General features: G+C 43.8%; 1 protein-coding gene across 1 annotated transcript in view; it reads right to left on the bottom strand.

Moving 5' to 3' along the window:
• Nucleotides 1-25,568, bottom strand: part of SHROOM3 (shroom family member 3) — a 299,140-nt gene that overhangs the window by 177,965 nt on the left and 95,607 nt on the right. The window contains exon 2 of the mRNA XM_044912927.1: nucleotides 15,439-15,593. Within this exon, the coding sequence (XP_044768862.1) occupies nucleotides 15,439-15,593 (155 nt within the window). The remainder of the gene's footprint in view (nucleotides 1-15,438; nucleotides 15,594-25,568) is intronic.

A 25,568-nucleotide genomic window follows, 5' to 3' on the forward strand; every position in this document is an offset into this window, starting at 1 on the left:
GCAAGTCAGAACAAAGCTTTCGGAAAGAAGCCTGGTTTCATCTCTCTGGCCTCAGGGAGAAGAGGATAAGCATGGGAGGTAAATGAGGGCGATATTTAGGGATTCGGGGCATCTTGGCTGCCTCGCTCCCTGGGAGGCTCTAGGGAAAGGTCACTGGGAGGAGGGCCCGGGCCACCTCAATTTCGGCAGATGTGGGATGCCAGCCAGTAGACGTGGAATGCACAGCTGTGATGGTGCAAGACGATCCTGGGGCAGACCCCCAGGCCAGGCGTTGCTGAGATGGACAACTCGGCAGACACAGTGTCTGAGGCGAATGGCAACTGCGAAGAGCCCGAATCTGCCAGTGGGAGGCTGCTGGGGTCCCCAGGGGCACGGCCCAGGCCAACTCTGAACACAGTGACTGAGTTCAGTGGTGGGTACCAGCAGTGACAGGGGAGACCACAGACAGAGCCGGGACACCAGGGGACAGTGCGTTCAAAGACCTGCACTGACCACTGCCCCAGACCTTCAGACACTATTCTGGCAAAGCGTCTCGGCAGTGGAAACTAAGGATGACATCTGAGAGAGGGAGCAAGGTATGTTAAGAGATTGAGCATTACCTCAAGGGACTATTCAAACGATTAGACCAGGCTAGCTTCTAATTTCGCTGGGATTAAGATTTATTGTTTTGTTTCCCTGCTACCCGGCAAGTAGGAGTTTGTGAGGAAGACCAGCTGAGTTCAGAGTAAAGAACCCACATTCGTTTCTGTATATCTAAGTTATCATGGGACCAGGGTTTTTCGATAAAATCAGTGCCGTACTTTTACTGAGAAATTGTTATCTGAAATTCAAATAGAACTGCACACCCTGTATTTTGATTTGCTAAATGTGTCAGCCCTACGTGTGACCATATTACTGCATGTGTGCACGTGGGGACAACGTACAAAGGGGCAAATCCATACCTGAAACCTACCAATCACTTTCTTTTCACCCTATTCCAACACAGATATTCACATTTGAATTGCCACAACACCTCTGTAAGATGATTTGCACCCTTGTGAAATGGGCATTTCAACTATACCGTGAGGATATCTGATGTATCCCTAACACTCATCTCCAGGGTCCACTGTCTCTGGCCACGCCTCCGAACTGGGTCGGCCACGCAGGCTGACATGGCCAAGGTCAGCCTTTTGAGGTTGAGGTCACCTTCTGCCCATGACTTGAAGGCTTCTAATGACAAGACCCACCCGTTTGTCACAGATATAACACTATATTGGCAACCTGCAAAATTGCTCTTAAAAATTTGAATACTAGTTTTATTACTGCCATTTTATTAGTGTAAGATTATATTGTTCTCAAAAGATTTCAGCTGTTCTGAGCCATGTCTCTGGAGCTTAGGAAGTCACCCCCTAGCAAGGTTCTGAGGAAGCAAGAAATAGGAAGGTAAGTTTGAATGAGGAACCAGGAAAGAGATGGGTGTGGAGGAACAATTCCTAGGAGAGGAAAAACTGGGGACAGATGGGGTCCTGAAATGGAGAGAAGCCAGGGAGATTCATTAGGGTGCTGACAAGAACAGAACACAAAGACAAATTTCCTCTCCTCTGGAAGTTGGATCTGACCTCTGTGCAATCAATCTGCAATGGACGGAGCCCTCTAGGGCTGTGGCTCAGTACTCATAAAGCAAGCACTTAAACCCCACATCATTTATCGAGCATCTACTATGTGGGAGAGAAGTAAGACACTCTTAGCATTCTCTGACAAAATGGTGAATGTTCCAACATTTCTACATTCATCCGGTATCACAACCGTCTAAAAATTACAGAACAAATTGTGACTGGGATCCAACTGTGGTGTGTTTTGTTTTGTTTTGGGGGAAAATAGAAAATGACAGGCCATACTGATTTCTTCATAACCATGAAACCCTCCGTCCCTCTCCCTTCTTGCTGTGCTGTTTCTCCCCCCCTTTTTTTTTAAGATTTTTTTAAAAATTTCTTTGAGAGAGAGAGAGAGAATGAGAGAGAGAGCATGAGAGGGGGGAGGGTCAAAGGGAGAAGCAGACTCCCCACCGAGCAGGGAGCCCGATGCGGGGCTCAATCCTGGGACTGCAGGATCATGACCAGAGCCAAAGGCAGTGGTTTAACCAACTGAGCCACCCAGGCGCCCGCTCTCCCCTTTCTGTTTTGATTGGCATGCGGACTTGCTCCCATCGAATGAGTTAGACAGGATGGGAGGGTTAATTTATTTAAGGGAATGTGAATCACCACTCCAGGGAAAACAAAAGGCACCAGCGTGTAACTGTCTTTAAAGCAAAACAAATAAAAGCATTGACAGAACCCAAACTGTGCCCACCTGCCCCGGGGGCTGAAGAACCCATGTTGTTTGGGGCCTTTGAGCAATCACAGAAAACCAGCTCCTCTGAACACGTACTGGCTTGGAAGTTTGGGCTTCTGTGTCCGAAGGACACACTTCATAGACGTGACCCCTGGCCAGGCTGTGCTATGGAAAGTCTGGTTCCTCGCCTATTAGAGTAATAACAAAACTAACACTTATTTCATAGGTTGTTGTAAGAATTAAATGTGAGGATGAAATGCTTGGAATGCCCAAAGCCAACAGGTGAGAGCTCCCTAGAATTATTTATCTAAAGGCGGCAGGCGAACTCATAAAACAGAACCGATAGTAGAGATACTATCCTACACTTGATCTGAATTAATCCACTTCTTCAGAACTTATTACAAATCTTACGAATGTGACTGCCCAGTTGGTCCAGTTCAATCACTTCATGTAAATTCAATATCAAGTGTCCCCACTCTTTTATCCTCTTAATTTTAGAATGTTAATCCCAAGAAAATAATTCTAATGCCACCCACATTGTCTGCACTTAGGGGACAGGACAGGGGTGTCCATGAATTATTACACAAAAAGAAAAGGCCTCTCACTATTGGAGGGCTGCTCTGAAAAGGTCAAGGATAAGTCAGCCTTTTCAGAACATTTTATTGAAAGGTCTCAAAATTAAATTTGCCACTATATGATGCCTTGTAAACTCGCACACTTGCTAAGGGGAAAATTGCAAGACAGATGAAATAAAACAAAACGAAACACTGTGGGTCTTAAATTCCTGAGCCTGAGTTTATTTTTCTGTTCGTTAGTATCTCGTAGAAGGACCTGGAGTTTTTGACCTCTGCCCCTGACTTTGAGACAGTGATGGAAAGGGGGTGAGGAATCAAGAAGCAAAGGTTGAAAGGGCCCTTAATGCAAACACTGCTGGTCTCGTAGGGTCGCTGCTCGGTGTTCATTGTTCGCGGGGCTGCCGTCCCAGGACGCACTCACCACAAATTCCCGCAGACTGATGTTGGTGTCACGCCTCACCAAGTCAGCACTGTCGTTATGAAGGTGTCCGGTGTGAGGCTGTGTAAACAGAGTGACACGGAGGCCATTCCTGCCCAGTGACCTGCGCCAGAGAGGTCTATTTTTAGAAACTGCCACCAGCTGCTATATACCCTTGGACAGAAGGCGAGCCACACACTACGGCTATTTTTGGACATTTCTGTGCATTTGGCTTGGGTTCCAAGATATTTGTGAAAAAGTAGAGAAGAACCATCCCCGATCTCTCAAGTTGAAAATCTGAATTTTTGAATTTTACTTGTACATCCTGATCAAGAAGAGGCGTGAAGCTAGCCTTTCATTTTGAGCAAATTGACACTGATCCCATCCTTTTGGGGCTTCTGTGGGCCACAGAGCCCAGGAAGGATCCATAGGAATGCCCCCCCACCGGCCCAGGCAGAGGAAAACCGAGGGACATCTCCTCGCTGGGCAGGCGGCGAGCCCCAGTGGGTGTTCTCACCACTTGACCAGTTTGTTAGAGAGCAGGCGCCCCCTCCCGCCCCCAGGCTGATTTAGGAAGAGCTGATCACCACCCAGCTGCTGCTATTGGGCATATTTTTGTTTTCATTTCACAGATACTCAGTGAACACATATCATGTGCCAGGAGCCATTCCAGGCACTGGGGACACCATACTGAACAAAATCTCTACCAGTTTGGAGTTTCTATTGTAATGAAAGGAAGCAGAATGAGTAACTTTGTGAGTGTATGTCTCATCGGTAGGAAAAAAAAAAAAAGGGGGGGCTGCTGGGGATACAGCGGGGAAGGGGCTGCTGCAGTTTTCAGTTGGCTGTACAGGGAAGTCTGGCATTTGAGCAAATGCCTAAAGGAAGTGCAGGAGCAAGTCAAAAGGGTATAATGGATAAAAAATGTTTATTTTTTTTAATTAAAAAATATTTTTTTTAAAACTTAACATGCAACCACTAGTGACATGTTTGGTTCTCTTTCACCATTTGCTCCTTTACGTTGTGCAGGCGAAGGACGAAAGGTTATGAAAATGTCTCGCTCCCGTGCGAATCTCATGAAAGACTGTTTTAGGTGCCCAGGGCTTGAGGGTCCTGCTTCTTTACAAGCCATAGAGAACAATGAATGGCTGATTCCCAAGAGACACCTTTAAAGAAACATTCCAAAGAATCCTTTTAAAATGCTCCTTAGAACCACAGTCTTCATGAAAACAACATAGCAACCTTCCTACCTAAACAATAAACACACTAACCACACAACTGTCCCCCCAGGATAATTTTACACCTCTTACCCACTAAGCAAACAACATCAGACAGGAGTTTGACGGCAGCAAAAGGGGGAGTGGAAAATTGCGTTTCTCAAATGCACTGACAAGCTGTTAGAGTGGTCCCCTAAACAATGAGGGGCTTAGGGGCGCCCACCCCCACACAGTCAAAAATCTGTGTATAATGTTTGACTCGCCCAAAACTTAACTCCTCATAGCCTATGGTTGAATGGAAGCCTTACTGATAACAGTCTATTGATATATTTTGTATATGTATTAGAAACTGTATGGGTACAATAAAGTAAGCTAGAGAAAAGAAAATGTTAAGGGAATCCTAAGGAAAATACATTTATAGCACTGTACTGTATTTATTGAAAAAAATCCATGTGTAAGTGGACCTGAGCAGTTGGAAGCCATGTTGTCCAAGGGTCAACTGTGCAAAGTAAGCAATGTGCAGCTAGTGAAGAGAGAGTGGGCCTCCAGCCCCGGGAGACAATTGAACAAACATTTCAGGACCAAAGGCAAGGGCACAGAGAGGCTGGTCTTAGAGGCATCATTTTACTCAGGACTAACAAGGGTCTTCAAAACTGCCACATGCCAGGACCCCAGAGGCAACAGAATCATGAGGAGACGGGTGGTAACAAATACATAGCTGGGGTCACCACTTTAATTCTCAGTGGTCAAAGAAAAAGAAGCTTAGGGGTCATCTCAACTCAGCCAGACCCAGGGGTTTCTCTGCCTTCTGAAGGCTAAGAGTCTGCACAGGGCTCTGGGTGCTTCCAAACCTATATTTTAGCCTCTTCCCAGGACTCTCGTAGGATACCTGTGATCTAAGAGCCATTATAATTAAATAAGACTTAAAAATATATAATCTAGGGGCGCCTGGGTGGCTCAGTCGTTAAGCGTCTGCCTTCGGCTCAGGTCAGGATCCCAGGGTCCTGGGATCGAGCCCTGCATCGGGCTCCCCACTCCGCGGGAAGCCTGCTTCTCCCTCTCCCCCTCCCCCTGCTTGTGTTCCCTCTCTCGCTGTGTCTCTCTCTGTCAAATAAATAAATAAAATCTTAAAAAAAAAAAAATATATATATATATATAATCTAGAAGGAAAGTGGGCAGTAAAAACAGTGGAATTCTCCAGAACAGGACAAAACTGCCAGGACCTTCCAAGCTCTGATGTCCCACTGAGGACATAGGTGGTGTCTTTAACAATGGGTGGCATTTAGCCGTTCTTTCCAGAAACCATTTCTCTACCCCTCACTCCCAAGAAGTACACGACTTGTGCTATGGCTATATACAAGGTGTGATTTTTAAAAAACCGGGACTGACAAAGGAAATGAATATTCCATGAGGACAGATAGCCGCTCACATACTTGTTCCACTCTGGGACCTCTTGACATTGTCTTCACGTAGCATGAATAAGTTCAATGGCATTGAGCAAGCCATCTTTCTTTCATGGTTTGTTTCCTGGGGGCACCAGCCAGAAATGACACGTAGAGGGAATGTGGCAACTGTGGTATGGTGGGTATGGTTTTACCCGCTCGCAACAGCCAGATGGCCCCACACCTGCTGGCCACAATGAGTTCCTGACGCAACGGCAAGCGGCAAAAGCTCAGGTCACAGACATTCCGGGGGGGTGGGGGTGCAGACCAAGTGCGGCCCAAGGACAACCCCTCCCCTGCCCACGGCCATTTATCTGTAGCAACATCTCTTAATGAGCTTTTCAAAAAATTCCACCTCCATATAGCAATAATGAGAAAGAGGTCTCACAGAAATGCATGAGCCTGAGCCACTTGGGAGGGGGGAGGGGGGCGGCCCTTCCCCAGCAGGCCTCTCTGGATCCTAGACAGTCCTGAAATCTCTGAGGCAGGGGTCTTTGTGCTTGCTCTGTAGTTCCCTGCTTCCCTGCCATGAACAAGGCTCTGACCCACTCCCTGACTTTCCTGGTTATGCCTTCCTGGTTCTCCTCCTGCTTCCACCCGAATGTCCCCACCCCCTCTGCGTGTCTTTCTTCTACCTCTTAGTTCCTACCTCCTTGTGATTTCTCTTTATCACCTCGACTTATAGCTCAAACCAGTGGTTCTCAAATTTTACTACACAACAGAATCACCTAAGGAGCTTTAAAAATGTCCAATGCCAGGTTACACCCTATACCAATTGAATTAGAACTCAGGGGATGGGACACCAACACTGGTTTGTTTTTAACTTCTGCCATAAATTCCAATGGGTAGCCATGTTCAAGAAGGAGCAGCGTTAAGCCATTTTGATTCAGGGGTGCAGAATTAAACATGTTTGGTTCATATTCTAAATCGGAATCATCCAAACGTATCTGTTCAAGCTGGTGCGCCCACATTTGGAGGCAGGGAAAGGATGCTACCATAACTTCTGAGTGACCTCAGAACTCAGACTTCATATCCTTTGTAAAGGCTCAGACAGATATTCGAGTGCCATTCTTTAATGGTTGGGCATGGAGGGGTGACTCCTGCTTGGAGTACATTTGTTCAAAGTAAAACCATGTCATCCCCGGAATGAAATGGGGTCTTTCACCATCAACCCTCCTTCCCTGGGAAACAGCACGGCATTCCTTTGCACGCGGGCTAGTGTTCGCTGCATAGCCAGTGAGCATATGTAATCCGCTGAATAAAAATAGTGGTTATCATCATGGGCTACAGGAAAAAATGTCCCTTTTCTCATTACAGTAAGGGAGTCTCATTGCATACCTCTCAGGAAACTTAATAACGTGTTACATGAATTTTCCATGGGCAGGAACAACTGCTTAGGAAATCAAATACGAGACTTCTAGACAGTGACATTCAAACCTAGGACTCCAGGGAAGCCAAAAACTGCTCTGAGTATGGTCCCAGCAGGATTGAAATACCTCCTCAAAGCATACTGAGCAAATTCCCATGATGCCAGGCCTCTCGGAAAAGTTTCTGGGGGTCGAAGGCCCCCGCAGCTGCCTCCTTGCTTTCCTCTCCACCAGTTGCTCAAGTGGAAAAATTGTCTAAGGGGTAAGTTACCAGAGTTCTCAGTGATACTGATTCCCCCTTTGGGGAAGCCTAAGCCTGCGTCCCCAGGTGGGATGCAAACGGTACTCCAGCCAGGGGTTTGTACTCCCAACCCCGCTATTTGCCAGCCCTTTGCTCAAATTCCGAACTGCCCCGAGCAGAAGAGTGGAAAGACACGTGAAGTATGGGTGAGGGGCAAGGGGCGGGGTGGGGCAGACAGGGACAACAAAAGGGTCATCGCAAGCGTTCGGGGGGCATGTGGAGGTGGGAGGTATAATACGAGATGTGACAAGCTTCCAACACGGAAGTCACAAGGGCGAAACTGCCCGCCATCCTTGGGCACTATAGAGCTCCGTGCTCTCCTCAGAGGGTACAGGTGTAACATACCCCCTTCCTACGTGTGCGCACAGGACTCGGCCACAGAGCACAGCCTGGAGCCCCTTTGTATATACTGAGAGGCAAGTCTTGGGACTTACACAGACCTTTCTCATTTGGCTTCTGTGTCCAGGTGAGGTAAAAGAAGCCACGCGTGTCATGCACCAAGGTGAGTACCTGGAGCTTCGAGAACAGTTTTTCAATTGTCTCTAAAAGATCATTGCTCCCTTTCCAATTGTCCTCAGCTCCTACCACCTGCCCACGTGAGAATTATCTTGTGGCATAATTTTCCCAAAGGCTGCATACTGTACTGTCTAAAGAACATTTTCTAATTGCTCAGCCTGCGCCACGTGTGTCCATGTAACCTAAGCATTTAAATCAATGGAACAAAAGATTCACCAGGAAGTGAAAGCCCAGTCGGCAGCCTGAGGGTCCTCTTCTGTAGCTCAGCCTCCTACCAATGAGCTACGACCAGTTTCAGAATCAGAACTCTTTCTACTTAAGTTCTCCAGGAAAGGTGGTCTTAAAAAAAAAAATCCCATTCTGAACTTGGGCCTCGTTGATACTGTCCTTTAAAACAAAATTTCCTTTTAGCAAAATTGTTATAATCAGAAACTTTAAAACTCATTTGTTCTCATTTTTGCAAATAAATCAGTGCATGAAATAGAACAATGGAAGGAGAATGCAGTCAGGTAAATTTTCATGAGCTGAGACTGTACAATACATACTCCTCGCGGAATAATCGTTTAATATTTTATTACAGTGAAGCATCTTCAAATACACTGTTATCCTTATAGCAACTGAGGAGGGAAGATATTATCACTGTTTTCCCTTTTAAGAAGAAACTTAGTCTCAGAGAGATTGATTTGTGCCAATGATACCATGGTCAGAACACAGAACACAGAACGCAGAGATGAGGTTGGAATCCCAATGACAGGACTCCCCTTGGGCATGCGGCTTACCATTTCATATCTGAGCCCTGGTAACTTGGTGCTGGCATAATCTGGTTTAGAGATGGTCAATTTGTAAGGAAAAAACAGATGTTTTTTATGTTCCAGAAAAGTTCAACCCACCCTTCAAACTTTGTTGCTTTGAAAATAGGGAGTTCTGTTCAATTTACTCTTTAAAGCTCTTAATACATTCTTTCTTTAAACTGCTTTAAAATAGTTCAAAAGGGACATCAGGTGGTTAATCGGAGTAAGTTGCTTTAAGAATATAGATGCTTTTTAAGGGAATAGACTCAGGCAGGTGATGGGGAGGAGAGGGGAGATGGCAAAATAGTGTGAAGGAGGTAGGGGATGGATAGTGATAATATTCCAAGAAATTATTTTCTTTTATAAACTGTAACCATGAGTTGAAAACAGAACTGATTTGCAAAATCCTTTTTTTAAATTAATAGTCAATAGCACTATTTTTGTATCCTTTAAAAGGGCCTTAAAATGCATTCTGTTCATTACCAGATACTTCTTTTGACATCACTGACTTGCAAATCCTAAGTGAGCTATGGTCTCACAACTCAATCTAGACATAAAAAAGTCACAGAAATCTGACCCAGAAGTAGCAAATGTGTGAGCCACCCACCCCATTCCATTCCAATAATGTCATCCCATCCGTTTATAAAAAGAACTGTTCTGCTAACCCTCAGATATGTGGGATGGGTTTTTTTCTGGGGGGAGGGGGAGTGTGGGCCTGAGGGTTGTGGTAAACTTAATTTCATTGCCATTTGTGTTAGAGGGAGGAAGCAATTATAAAGCCACAAATAGTTTCATTTCCAGAGGCTGATGAAGAACTTCAAGTCAGCTGGATGCACAAAGCAGTGACATGCATTTGATCTGAACCCCCACAGGAAGTTCAAGGTCAGTGGGAATCACGTCTTCATTTAATAGTTTTTCCTGGATGAGTTAAAAAAAATCAGTTTATAGGGTTTTTCTAGTTTTGGGGTTTTGTCTGTTTTTTTAAGCATCACAAATATTTCTAAACGGAGGAGGCAGTGAGTAGAAACATTAGTTCTCTACTTGGAGTGCCAAGAGACCCCAAGACCTATGTTCTCAGAGACCAAGCTTCTCACTTGGGCTACTAGCATTTGGTCTTGGGACAATTCACTCCACATCTATGGATGCAGTTCCCTCATTTCTTCCTCCAGGAATAGCCCCAGACCAGAAGGTGACAAACCTAGATTCTCGCTTTGGCCCCACTACACATGGCAGTTCACATATGTTAGGCAGATGCTTACTGTTCTTCAATAATCACCCCTCCTTTCTCTTCAGTCTCTCTTTTCCCAGAAAATGTGATCAACTCCTGTTTCTCTCACACACACGCATCATCAGTCAAATAAAAAACAAACAAACAAAAAACCAGAACAAAACAAAAAACGTTCCCTTCCAACACTATCAACTCATAGCATAAACGAATGAGAAGGGGAAATGCTAGACCAAAGTTGCAGAAATTCTGGGAAGGTTTAGGAGTAAGATTTCATTCTGAAAAAGGATTCACTTTTCCCCACCCTCCGCTTACTGTCTGGATCAGGCATGCCACATCCTATGTTCAGAAAGACCATTTGCCCATCCACAGTCCTCCCATTAACCAGGCCCTGCAATCATGTGCTGTGTTCTAGAGATTAAAGCAGACGTCTCAGAAGAGGTAATTTACTTAACAAATATGCATTCTATTTTCAGGAGAGCTCATCACCATGCTGTATGTATGTACTTCTCACAGTCCTCAGATAGGTTGAATGACCTGCCCAGGGTCACAGAGCTAGTACCTAAAGCCATCAGACTTCATATCCAGGCAGCCTCAAACCTGCATCACCACCTCATGCATCCCCTCCCCTAAAAAGAATGAAATCTGACTTTTACGTGGCCTCACGTGGCCCTACATAAGCCTTGCAAAACAAAGACAAAACACCGTGAAATATACCCCAGAATTTTCCTTAGCTACACAGGCCAACAAACCACTGATATCAAACTTAGGAATAGGATGATACTGGGCAAAAATAGCACCTTGATGCAGAAGGTTGGGAGGTTGGATTTGCCAAGAAAAATGGGGGTTGTGGGGTGATCAAAATTGGGGTTACAGATCCATTGGTCACAATGCCATTCTGATTATCCAGTTCAAGATAGAGATCGAAGTCTCAGCCCAGGGCAAGAACAGGAGTTTAGATGAATACCCAGCAATTAACCCCAACAGTCTGTTCTGAAGTGGAATTGTCACTTATTTTTTTTAATTTAAATTTTAGGTTATTTGCAAACAGCAGGGAATGTTCCCTGTATTCAAAGCACCTGTTAAACTTGAAGACTTTTTCCTTTGTTTCCTTCAGGAATGTTAAACTTGAAGACTTTTTCCTTTGTTTCCATTTTAACAGTTACTTTGTTCTAAGACTTGTATTTCACACATATCTGCCAGATAAAGTCTCTACTGATTTTAGAGAGGGTTTGGAGTATTGACTCTTAATTGGGTACATGTCTGCTTTCCTGATTTAAATCCATTGTACCGTCCTTGCATTCCACAAAGGTTTTCCTTCTGCAATTTTCCTTTAGCTAGAAGATGTTTGTTTTCCTTTTGGAAGGTCTTTTCTTTGGCCCACTTCTTATTTTATTCTTCTTCTCTATTTATCCATCACTAACTGTAGACCTTCCCTCTTTGTACACCCAGCACCCAACATCCAGCACATTCTCTGCTCCTGCAGCAGGCACACTGCCCCTTTACTCCCTGTTCCTGGAGGACTCAACTCTGCTTTCTTCATGGGTCAGCAGATCTTGTAAGGTCTTTGACCCACAACTCACTTGAGACTTTGCATTTCTCTTGTCACTGTAGCCTTTAAAGAAGGTGTTTATACTTTTGATTGTTTTTGGTCCCTGGGTAAGACACCCTCAAAACTTATGTAAACACCACTTCTCCACTCTACATTCTTGGCATTTTTACAACGGAGGTGAGGTGTCGCCCTCACCCACCCAAAACTAACTTTAAGGGAAAAAAAGAAGCAGGTACAGCTAGAGCTGCTGATATGTAAATTTTCACCACTCAAATGATTTCTCTGGAAAACAGACCCTCCAATTATGTTCCCAGGAAGTCACCTCAAACTTTTTTAAAAGTACAGAAATCACTTAGGAAAAGAAGGAAAGTTAATGAATGAAATACACAAGTCACTCTATCATGAATAAATAGGAGGAAATGAAATCTCAGGACCTGACATGGGCCTAGGTAGAAAGACAAGACTTTTCAAGAAAATGACGGCTCAACTCAATACAAAGCCAGAGGAATCCAGAGCCAAGGGGCTTGCTTCTACCCAGTTCTCTGAAAGGTCAGGGAGGAATGTCCATCCATGTCTACCAAGACATGTTTATAATCCCCATCTCTCAGTATGTGTGAGAAGTAAAGACAGCCTCCTTTTCCTCAAACTCCGAGAGTTCCACTTTAAAAATCAACGCGTAATAGATAAGATCATATTCAAAAGGCATCTTAGAGACGAAATGTTTCCCACACCAGAAGCAGGGACTACAAGGACTCTTCAGTAACCTTATCGATCACATTAGCATATCTAAAGAAAGAATGTGTCAATCAGAAAGGGGATTTGGTGTGGGGGCCCAGGGAAGAAATGAGACTGGAGAGCTGGGCTTAGGCAACATGACTCCAGGCCGTCCGGAGGGGGAAAGTGTCCCCACACCAGTGCGAGCATCTGGGCTACCTGGCAGATGCGTCCCTTGGGGAAACTGGGCCATCTGGCCTTCAGAGCGGAGGCCAGCACATGCTGGGGCCTCAGCCCTACTCCCTTCACTCTGAAGGAGATCACCACGCAACCACGCGACCTCATTATGGTCAGACTTCTTATTTAGTTTTCCTGTCAGATAAGGTACACTGATTCTTGGACCACTTAGAATCATCTTTTTCAAAATGAGTTAGTACATTGACATTATGGTATATATCCTTCAATTTCTTTTTTTTTTTTTTTTTAAAGATTTTATTTATTTATTTGACAGAGAGAAACACAGCGAGAGAGGGAACACAAGCAGGGGGAGTGGGAGAGGGAGAAGCAGGCTCCCCGCTGAGCAGAGAGCCCGATGCGGGGCTCGATCCCAGGACCCCAGGATCATGACCTGAGCAGAAGGCAGACGCTTAACGACTGAGCCACCCAGGCGCCCCTATCCTTCAATTTCTTGTGGGTTCAGATAATATAAGTAAACATTCCTCAATTTCATGAGCTCCTGGGCACTGTCCTGACCAGTTCTGTACCAGTAAGGCTGCTGACCAGCCCATTAATGATAGTAAATTCACCAAGAGAATAAAGGGGGCGGGGTGTGATGGTGAGGAGGGCTTCCTGATAACCAGGCAATCAGCATTTTTGGCGATACGACAATACTCCTGCGTATTGCCACATAACCCTCTAACCCGATCCAGAATAATAATGATCAAATATTGCACACCTACTATGTACTTACGCTTTATTCATTAAATCCATATAATGCCCTTTTGTGGCAAGAATTATTATTTCTATATTTTATAAATGAAAAAATTGGGCTTAAAGAGGTCCAAGGTCACACAACTTGCAAATGACAAGGTCAGATTTCAACCCCGGGACTGTCTCCTCTCCTGCTAGAAGTAATTCAGATCTCATGTCACCATCAACTAGAAAGCAGAACAGGAGGCCAGCATGACTACTTTTCATGGCCAGAAACAGAGCAGCCCTTTCCAGAAACTAATCTATCATTACAGTCCCATCAAAACAAATTGAGAGTATGGATTCCACTCTCATGCCCCAACAGATCAACAGATAAATGCCAGTGTTCTAAAGTTGGGCTTTGGGTGCCAATGCCAAAGCGAGTTCGAAAACTTCAACATTCTTTTGGACACATGGGATAGGCCTCATGGTTCTGTGACTTCCTACACATCTGCTTGAGAAATCAGCCACCGTGTTTGGGACGACTGCTTTACTCAAATTGTGGCCCATAAGGAATGGGCCTATGCCTAGAGTTGGCCAATAATATAAAGAGCGGCATCATCTATTGTTATCAGGTGGTTACCATGAGTATGTAGAGTATTTCATTTCATCTTTCCAATCACCCTGTAAAGTAGATATTTAAAGATGAGGAAACTAAATCTTCAATGAGGTTAAGTAAGTTGCCCAAGGTCACACAGCTAGACAACCCTGGAATGAGATGAGCCCTGGCCCTGGGCCCAATTGAACTCTATGTTTTGAGCCAATCTCCATCCTTGACCACCAGAGAAGCAATGTATGATTAGATAGCCTTGAAGAGAAGCCAGACACAGCCCAGCACTGAGGAGAGTCACTAGAGCCTGGGGACGTGGTGAGACCATACCCAAGGCTATGTTTCTGTGGTTGGGAAGAGTAGCTGGTCCCTTCAGCAAGGGACCAACTTTACTCAGTAAAGTTTGAGGAATGCATGAATGTAGGAGTGACTGGTCCCATAAGAGAGTATATTATGAGTGATGAAAAGATCAGCTAACTTTTCACATCCTGAAAATAGTGTAGCTTGGTGAATGACTCCTAGAGTGCCAGCCAACGTGAACATTCTCAAATATTGTAACATTTAGTTGCCATGTAAGGCAGCCAAAACCTGATTAGTGAAGAAATATCCAAATAAGCAAAATGTGCAGGCCTAGGGCTTAGTAGGTCAAGGTAATGACTCTCAAGTGGCAGGGTGAAGCAGAACCAAGGGTATCTACATTCTCTCCTGGTTCTTCCACTTATCAGCTCTGCTACCTTCAGTCATTTCGGCAACCTCTTGCCTGTAAGTGGGGATAGTGATAGCTATCTCACCAGATTCTTGTGAGGTTAAATGAGCTAACATATGGAAAACACCGGAGCAGCGCTTGGTTTGGAAAAGTGCTAAAAAAATTGTTTTTAATTCCTTTACCCTTTTTATAAATAGTTTCCTCCACCAGGATGCGGGTTTCCCCGGGAGTATGAACCTTCTTACTTTAAGGCATTATACCGCATCACAGCCCAAACCTTTTCCAAGAAAAGAGTCACCACAGTCACCACCAGGGAAACAAGACAAAGCAAACAAAAGAAGGAATTTGCTTGTTTTGATGACTGCTGTGGTGTAGGTGAGGCTAGTGGAATGCCACCTCAAGCTCCAAGCCAACTGCTTTCTCTAGTTCCCCAAGGAGACAGGGCTTCATAGAGCTCTGACCACATCTGGGATCAGAGTCACTTTTCATTACACCCAGAAATTTAGGAAGTACCGTGAGGCAGAGCCATGCCAAGCCCAACACCTGCTGGGAAAGCCGGCGTTTCAAAAGAAAGTGGTGTCTGAAATGTCTTCACTCAACTTCCTCCTCACGTACTGCAAGACGGAGCAGGAAAAAATCCCGGGTGGGGCAGGGGGGAGGGGAGGAGGCGTAAGGATCCACGCAGGGAGATTTAAAGAACAAGCTCCTGATCCCAGCTCTTCCCAGGAGGTGGGGCAGGGTGGGGGCAGGTGTAGGAGGGAGAGCGGAGGCACCGCACAGCCTACCTGCGTACCACCAGCCTGAGGGTCTTGTAGGATCCTTTCACCAGGGAAACGGCCTCCCTCCTGGAGCTGCTCAGCACAACCTCGTTGATGTGCACCACCTCGTCCCCGGCCCGCAGTTTGGAGCTCACCAAGTCCGCTTTGCCCCCTTCTTCGATCTGCTCAGAGAGAGGAGAGAGCCCTAGGTAAGCTGCTCCAGGCCCCACTGGACTTCTGCAGAGCCCGACAGACCGGTTATGACCACGCCCCACTGGCAGCCAACCCGAGGGTATGGTGGGGGGGGGGACGGCAGGGACCGCCTCTTGTTTTCTATACCGTCTAGCACCCAGAACCCTGCCTGCCTGCAGAGGGTGCTCAGAAACATTAGCTGAAGGGGTGAAGGAACTCAGTTTCCATCCAAAAGACTCTATGCCATTCCATTCACGACCCCCCACCCCTTCACAGCTTCAACTCCCAAAGTCCACTCAAAGCAACTGTTTTATTCCTTTACAAGTTGAGTTCTTCTTGTCTCATTTTTTGGTCTAAAATTATAATTCTTTGGATAAGTAGACTGTGGTACATCTAGACAATGGAGTATTAATCAGCACTAAAAAGAAATGAGCTATCAAGCCAGAGAAAGACATGGAAGAATCTTAATTGCATATTACTAAGTGAAAGAAACCAATGTGAAAGGCTACGTACTGCATAAGTCCAACTACATGTCATTCCAGAAAGGAAAAACTACGGAAACAGTGGAGAGATCAGTGGCTGCCCGGGTTAGGGGGAGGGGAAGGATGAATAAGTTTAGGGCAGTGAAACTACTCTGTATGAGAGTAGAAGGCTAAATACATGACATTATACCATATAATGTGTAACACCAAAAGTGAACCCTCATGTAAACTATGGACTTTGGGAAATAACGATCAGTCGATGTAGTTTCATTGACTGTAACAAATGTTCCACTCCAGTGGGGGATGTTGATAATGCGGGACTCTATCCAAGGGAGGCGGGGCAGGGGGCATATGGGAACTTTCTCTACTCCACTCAATTTTGCTGTGAACCTAAAACTTCTGCAAAAAATAAAGTCTATTGAAAAATTATAATTCATTCAACAAAGTGATTCAATACTTGCTTTATGCTAGAAATTGTTCTAGGTGCTAAGCCTGTAACTATGGACAAAACAGAAACCCTTGCTCTTCTGGTGCTTAGGGTAGGAATGGGGAAGTAAATCCTAAACATAATAACCAAATAACTGATTACAGTAAGTTAGAAGTTGATGGTGTGTTTTGGAAACCAATAGAATAAAATAATGCTCTGTCCAGTTGTCACATGCCAATGAATGCTTGTGGAATGTCAATAATGATGAAAGGGAATAAAAGGGGAAAAAATCAAACAAAAACCAAAAACCACATAAACAAAACCTGACCATATTTTCTCTTTTTTCAATAATTACTCACTAGAATTGCTCACATTTTCAAAAACCTTCAACAGGTCTTAATATATATAAAATGGACCAAATTCCTATAATGAATTTGTAAGTTTGGCCCTTGCTAGCTTTTATTTAATTGGTGGTTCTGAGTTTGAGGAGTGAAACAGAGAACATGAGTAAGGGGAAGTCATTTAACACTGCCTAAGCTTCAGACTCCCCATCTATGGTAATAGATGGGGGATAATTATTCCTGCCCCACAGAGCTGCCGTGAAGATGAATGAGATAAGCCACATGAACTGGGTAACACAGATTCTGGCCTATGGTAAGATTTAAAAAGTGGTAGCTATTGGGTGCCTGGGTGGCTCAGTTGGTTAAGTGTCTGTCTCCGGCTCAGGTCATGATCCCAGCGTCCTGGGATCAAGCCCTGCATGGGGCTCCCTGCTCAATGGGGAGCCTGCTTCTCCCTCTCCCACTCCCCCTGCTTGTTCTCTCTCTCTCACTCTCTCTCTCTGTCAAATAAAAAATAAAGAAAAAGTGATAGCTACTGTTTTCATAAATCATATATCATGAATATCTTTTCATTCATAAAATATTCTACTATAACATCTCGGTGTGAATGTAACATGGTGTACTCAGCCATCCCCTATTGATCCTTTCCTCCTGCCTTTCTCCCCTTCTCATCGTACTAATCTTCCCTGCCAACCTTCTGTAAGTGCGCTTTTTCCCAAACACAACAGGCATGCTCTCACTACAAGGCCTCTACACCTGCAGCTCGGGGTTTCCTTCTACCTGGATTGCTTCCCACACCTGTAGCACCCTTGAGCCCCCTATACAAACCCTAAGATGCCACTGTGGTTAAGAGCTGGTGCTCTAGAACTAGACCGTATGGCTCTGGTCACTAGCTGGGTGACTTTGAGCAACTTATTTCACTTTATTGTACCTCAGTTTCCTCTTCTGTAAGAAAACAGAGCTTTCCACGGAGATTGTTGTGAGGACTGAGTTCATCGTTTACTGAGTAAGCAAGCAAAGTGCATAAGCCTGGCACACAGCGCATATTCGGTGAAGGTTACCTCCAATCTCTACCCATCCTTTGAGGCCACATTCAAACCCCATCTCCTTTAAGCTTTTCCAGACCTCTCATCAATGCCACCCCATCCCTTGCCCCTGCAATCTGTCCTTTAAGAAGTAACCCCACTTTTCCCCATTTTTAGAGAATCTGATAATAAAATAAACTGTGACGTGGCATCCCAATAGTGTATCATGTTGGTACTACTTTCGCGTGCTGCTGGGGGTTATCACACCCTGTCTTCCGGCAGATCTGTGTCTATCTGTGCCTGTTCCCTGCCCACAGTCCAGCCTCACCCCCAGCCTGGGCTCTGAACTCTTTGAAGGTAGGAGCCATGACTCCATCTTTACTTGTGTTGTCTTTACTTCCCCAGAGCTTTGCACATAGGACCCCCCGGAAATATTGGTTCATTCAACAAGTATTTGCTGAGCATCTCCTGAGTGCCAGGTATGGAGCTAGAGGCTGTGGGTTCAATGAAGAGCACTATAGACATGGTCCTGCTCAAGTTACAGTTTGTGGAACTGAGTCCTCTCTGTGTTATTTGCCAACATTTTCAACAACATGAGAATGAAACAAGGCCTAGGAAATGACTGATTTCTTATATAAAAAAGGAAGTCAAGAAAGCTCATTTGTATATTTTATGCTATATCCATCTCGTGACTGATTTATGTGAAAGCAAACATGAAGAATGTCCTAGAGTTTCACTGTTGTTCACTGTGCTCACAAACTACTCCTATAACCCTTTGTATTTGCAGTTTCTCATAATCTCTTCACTTTGCACAGAACTTTGAGACTTAAAATGTTTACATTTAAAAAGTCAATTAGTATAATTATAAAATCGAAAAAATAGTGGGGGCTGGGATGACTGTTTGAAATGGTATTTGTTTGTCAAACATTAGTTGGGCACCTACTATATTTTAATTCTCTTATATTTTGATTCTCAAATTTCTCCATAGTCTTTCTTCCTGGTTCCTGCCGTCTTGGGGCTTTATTACCAGAGATGACTTTTGGGTCCTTTCTCCAGCACCAATCTTTTACATAAGCCCCTATCCTGTATTTTCCATTTCTCTTTTCCTCTTCCTCCTTCCCCCCACTCCCAAATACTCCTCCTTTATCACAAAACTTCTCATCAACCCAGACAAAATTGCCCCTTCTCTCTCCTTCAATGATTTCTACCTGTCTTAAAACAACCTGCCATCACTACCTTTGCTAGGGGGATTTCTGATGATGACCTGTGCCTTCTTCTAGGTTTTAAACTCCTTGAGATCAGAAACTTGGTGAACATACTCATTCCTTCACTTACTCACAAATATTTTTTGAGCGTCTTCCGTGTGTCAGGCACTGTTCTAGGACTGGATAAATGTCAGTGAAGGAAACCAACTGTATTCTCTCCTTTATTGAGTTTACAATCTAGTATATTCTTAATTTATTTCATACCTTTGTATTCAACAGCATACACATGCACTGAAGTAGGTCAGACAGCCTATGAGGACAAAAACAAGGCTGGATTCCTTGTGTTCTTAGGGTGCTTAAATTCATCCATATAAATAACTCTTGGGGAGGTCAGGCAATTTCTGGGGAATCAGAGGAGCCCTGGGAAGTTTGCTCTGTGCTAGGATACATCCAGGGGCTCTACTCCAAAAGGCCCAAGTGAGGCCTTGAATTGAGCCAGCAGGGCACAAAGTGTAGACGCCTGGTCAAACTTTTGTAGCTAACCAGATTAAGGGCCCACTATATCCGTTTGTGGACACGCAGGACCCCCACATCCCCCTCTTCCTCCTTTGCTGCTACTGGCTTTTTCGCCAACTTTCTATTTGGTAGCATAACCGTCTATGGATATTCTGTTTGTTGACCACTCAGGTGATAAACCTGGTTGCCAAGAAAGTTGAAACTGTTGGCTAAGACAAGGCTGTGAATTACCTTAATCTCAATTGTTGTCTCCACTTATTATCACGGATGATAAGTTGAGATCTTGAGGTACTTTGGCTGATGCGCTGGCAATAACATAATTGATTTCAAGGTTCCGACGCTAACTAAATGCAAAAATCTTAAGTTTATGTCAATTATTCATACATTTTATCTAAAATCACTATTATGACTTTGGAAAAATATTTACAAAAGGTTTAACAATAATTTCCCTGAACTATTCATCAAAGAGGATTATACTTCTAACTCTGAGCCTTGCTGATACTGTCTGTCAACAAGACTGAGTGAAAAATGAAGCTTATTATTTTAAACCTTTGGACCAATACTGGAGCGGCTAAAGAGGTCACTGGCATTGTTTGTCCAATTTCACCTGCAGAGAATTTACTTATTCCAAGAATGTGATTGTCAACAGGGTAAATGACTTCAGATAATACACCGTGTCCAGCTGGTGGGAAATCCCTAAGCTAACAAACTAGGGAGAAGGTGAGGAGACCCGCTGGAAAATTAGCATACCTTTTTCCTTCTCAATTCCTACATGTATCCACACCTATAGGATTACACTGATTTTTCTTTGAGGACCCTGTGAGGGGTTGGCTTTTGAATTATTTATAATCTTTTACATTGCTGTAAATTTAGCACCTAACTGAATGCCTGCACATAATAGGTGATTGATAAACATTTGTTGAACACATGTGAGGAAGCTGACTTTTAAAGAGAGAAATTCAGTGCTAGATGGTGCATGCTATGATGGAAATACATTCAAGCATAGGGATAGGCACGGACGCGGGAATGGCGTGTGCAGGGATGGGCAGCAGGATGTAGTGTGTGGAGGGGCAGGAGGCCAGGCCCGTCTCCCTCCCTCTCCCTTAACCCCTCTAGCCCAGTCCAACACTTTCATTGATGGCTTGGTCCTATGTTCTGCTTCTCTGGGGCTTGTGCCCTCCATACTCAAAGGCCGTGTCTCTCTGCTTCCCCAGCCCTATTTGCTATCTTAGGTCATCGGCTTCAGCTTTACCATAATTATAAGCATGCCTTAGGCTGTAACCTAGTGACCCAGTTACAATTTCAATCAGATCAGGTCACACCTCTTAGCATGACTCTACTTAACACGCTCAGAGTAGAAACCAAAGTCCTCCCCATCTGTGCATCAAGGACTCGCTGGATTTGGCTCCCTTACCTCTCGACTTCCCACTGCTCTCCTCTTTGCTTACTTAACACCAGCACCCACCCTCCTCGCCTCCCGTCCTGGTGACATGTGGAGTTTGCTAGACACACTCCCATCTCAGTCCTGTCCCTGCTGGGACCCCAGGTAATCATTTGTCTTTCTCCCTCACTCAACCTAAGCCTCTACACAAATTCAGCTTCTGGGGGAGGCTCTTCCTGACCACCCCTCCAAAATCTCAACCTCCCCTAATATTGCTTATCTTCCTTCCTATCTTTATTTTTTTCTTTAGCACTTAAATCACGATCTAACTCACTATATGTTTTACTTGTGTATCTTGTTTATTGTCCATCTCCCCGCTAGAACATCAGCTTCGTGGGGGCAGGGATTTGGGTCTGCCTTGCTCACTGCTATATCCCCAGTGTGCAGAACAGCACGGAGCCCATAGAGGGGCTCAATATTTATTGTATGAGTGAACGAATCCTTGTCATCATTGTGACCAGTGGTTGAGTGCCTTCTGTGTTCCGATAACTTGACTGCATCATCTTAAAAGTCACAATGACTCAGTAAAAATATTATAATCTCCTTTTTATATAAATGTGAACACGAAGGCTCAGAGGAGTCAAATGACTTACTTGCTCAAGGTTGCAAAGTCAGTAAAACAACAGAGCTGGGACTGGAATTCAGGTTTCTGACTTCAGAGCACTCACTCTCCAGCCCGCTGTCCCTGAGAATCCCCCGGATCTTTGTCCCTAAACTAACACTTCACTTGTCTGCTAAATCCTTCAAGTGCCCAAGAAATCCGACACCTAGGACTTCTGTGTTCTGACCCTTCTCTGTCAGAGATGCTAAGAACTCTGAAGCTATTATATGAGCTCTGCCCAACAGAGTTCACAGCTTACCCAGGAGAAAAAGCCGGCACGTACGGAGGGAGGGAGATGGCTTCACCACGTGAGTCTGAACACGTAAGGACTTCCATGTGCATGCAGTTCTGTCTGCAGTTGGAAGTAAAATTGAGCTCATCTCGTACAAGTCTCCCACGACTGAAGTTCACCTGCATTCTAATGTCTTGAATGATTTTTTTTTTTTTCCCTTTCCTGACCACTTTCACTCCTGGATGACGACAAGGTAGAAGTATGGGAGGAAGGGGTGATTGAATAATTCACAGCCGATGCAATGTGACGTACGATCTGTTTGCTGTTTTGGGCAGCTGGTGTTTTGAGGAGAAATAGGTTCTCCCTACGTACAAAAACTGTATTAAAGCAATAAGCAAAATACAGAAAGATAAAAAGATGAGTAGATAAAAAATATATTAAAAATCTCTAGAGCAAAGCTTATGAGTGTTGCTTTTTATCCACTGGGGATTATCCTTACTCACAGCCCGGTGGGCATTCTTCGTTTTAAACTATATATCAAGTGGGAATAACGAAATAAAGTCAAAGCAATAAAATTTCCGCCCAGGAACTGAATCTGGCTCTTAGGTCCTAGGAAATTAATAAGCATTCCTTGGAACCCAGGACTGGACTTTAATTGCTAGACTCTAAATAAAACAGAGAAATATTCCTGTGAGTTGTACTGAATGACATGAGGGTACAGATGTGAGCCCTCCATTCTCCCCACCTGCTTCTCATTTGATCCCAAAGCATTAGGTTTATACTGTTGGAAATTCCTTTTTTGACTCACAAAATGGTGTATATTATAGTGGAAGAAAGAATCCTAGGTTAGGAGTCAGGAATCCTGTGTTCGGATCCCAACTCTGGCCCTTTTTAACTGTAGGGCCCTAGATGAATCTCTCATCTATAAAATACGTGTAATATTGTTTGCTGTGCATTTACGATAACACAGTGCTTAGAAATGGAAATGCGGGGATGCCTGGGTGGCTCAGTCGGTTGGTTAAGCGTCTACCTTTGGCTCAGTTCATGATCCCAGCGTCGTGGTATCGAGTCCCACATCGGGCTCCTTGCTCAGTGGGGAGCCTGCTTCTCCTTCTGCCTGCCGCGCTCTCTCTCTAGCTCTCTTTGACAAATAAAGTTTTTTAAAAACTCAAGCAAGGAGCCCAATGTGGGACTCGGAGGATTTGATCGGAATCTAGTATGGTGACTCCATTTGGGATGAAATTTTAGGATCATAAGGAAAAATGTATAATTTGGAATAATTTGGAATGATCTTTATTAATATTTGAGTTGTGTTTTTTTAATTTTATTTTATTATGTTATGTTAGTCACCATACAATACATCATTAGTTTTTGATGTTGTGAAAAAATAAATAAATAAATGGAAATGTGTGTTTCTCACACTTAAAATGATCAACAGGGAAAATTCCATGGTTTTATTTTAAATTGGGATACATATATAACACTTACAATTAAAGTTATATAATCACTTTCTTTTGTTATTTTCGAAATAGGAAGTATATTATTTCCCTTTCAAGTTTCATAACCTGGATGGAAGGTCTAAGAGAGGCGGAGGCAGGGCAGTGTGGTCTATAAAGACTGAGCGCTCTACAGTCAGACCAACAGGGTACGAATCTCACTTCCAGTACTGGGTGATCTTGGGCAAGATATGCAGCATCTCTGAGCATCCATTTCTTCAGCCTAAAGATGAGAACAGGAAGACTCACCACACAGAGTTAGTGTGAGGATTCCATGAACTAACACATGGAAGCTTCCTTACATGTAGCAAGGGCTCCATAAAAGTGTGTTTCCTGAATTGCAGGGTTTTGCAGTTTTATTTAATAAGTTTAATACTTTTCTGATTGTTCCCACCACAAAAATCATGTGTGAGCGACTACAGAGACCAAGGGAAAGAAATTTGCCGGGAGGAAGAGAGAGGCTATTTTCTTAAAGTCAAAGAATAGGAGTTAACTTGATTTATAAGTGAAATAGAAGACTGTCCCTCCTTTGGAGGGAAGTTTCCAGTGCAGGAAGTTACCCAGTGACACGCTAGGGGCCATCCAAATGAGCTGCAGCCCCAGAAAGCCAAGTCGTGTCCATAATTCTTGATTTACTGCTCACTGGGTGGAAGAAACTGATCTCAAAGGTAGGATAAAAGTCAGGCTTCAGTGAAGGTACTTTAGCCACTCAACTTTCGTCACTGCCTGAAGAAAGGTTCACAGACTTGATCTCCCCCAACATGGCCGATTCCCAAAAGAACAAGTTTGGGAGTAGTTAAAAAGTTGAGTTGTCAGTGTTTATTTCTGTTTGTTTATATATATCCTGCCTCATCTTATAAAAGATTTGAGGAAACTCCTTGTAAATACAAAAGAATGAAGAAGATAGTTGAAGGAATCTAAGCAAAAAGGAAAAACTAATAATAAATTAAAAGCCAAGAATAAAATTAACTGCAAGAAACGCCTTCTACACATGGGGATTGTCTGGGTATTCATCATTCAGGTCTCCACGGTTACCCCAAGGTTTCAGAGGATATTTTAAGTCCTTCACAAATACCTAAATTCTAGAAGGAGGTAAAGTTTTCATAATTCAAAACTTTTCACTAGTGAAGAGACCAACTATAAAATAAGGTCCAACTCAAGTAGTTTAGCACCAACCCCTGTCTCCTGCCATTGTATCAAAGCCTTCATCAGTCTGGTTGAATGTGAGGTTGCAAACGACCAATACAACAGGCAAATAAAATGCACATCAACTGCATAGTTAACTAGAATATCTTTCAAAAGAGGCAGGATATAAAATAAAATGTAAATATAGTTAACTGTCTTTCTAAAGAGGCAGAGTATTAAGGTTAAAACATTGTACAATCTTAAAATTTTGTGAGAAAATTAGTACCAAGTAAGTCAACATAATTAATTCTTCATTCTGAGGATTAGCATATGGTTGCAACTGTAACTTAAAGTAAGGTTGAATAAACTTATTTTCATAATCATTTGTTTTATTTTAAAACGACATAATCTAACGTGATTGTTTACAGATAAAAAGAGCCACCTGGAGTATAGTATAGTGTAATTCTGGCTCTCAGCTTCTTGGTAACAAAAACAAAAAGGAAACATGCTTAGTTAGAAAAGTCATAGGGTAATCACATAAAAACAGGAAATCATTGTGGAGCACTGGGGATGATAGTATTGAAATCCACCACTGGAGAAGACTTAGGACAAATACTAGCTAGTAAGAGGTCTAAAAAGGTAGCAACCGGTCTTTCTAAATTACTTTGTGTTTGGCTTAGCAGTGTCACAAACTAAATGCCTAAGGAACACAGTGAAGGTCATTAATGCTGTTGGACAAGTTTTCCTGGTTCTGCACCTTGGCTGCAGTTGAAGATGCTTCTCTTTCTCTGGGTCCCAGGCTGGCACCCTTGCAGCCGAGTGGAGCCATATAACTATTTCTGGTCAATGTGTTTTGAGCAGAAGAAACATGTGTCACGTCCAGGCAGAGAGCAGAGACCCTGCAGAGTTTCCTTTCCCTTTGGCATAGTGACTGACAGTTTGAGATAGTGACTACTCTGCCAGCAAGGGTCCCTGAGTAACTCGGATGAGCCATGAGTTTGTAGAATGAGCAAGAAATTAACCTCTGGGTTAAGCCATGGAGATTTGGGTGCTCTTTGTTACTGCAGCATGATC

Source organism: Neomonachus schauinslandi, chromosome 2 (assembly GCF_002201575.2).
Source record: "Neomonachus schauinslandi chromosome 2, ASM220157v2, whole genome shotgun sequence".
NCBI classification, from domain to species: domain Eukaryota; kingdom Metazoa; phylum Chordata; class Mammalia; order Carnivora; family Phocidae; genus Neomonachus; species Neomonachus schauinslandi.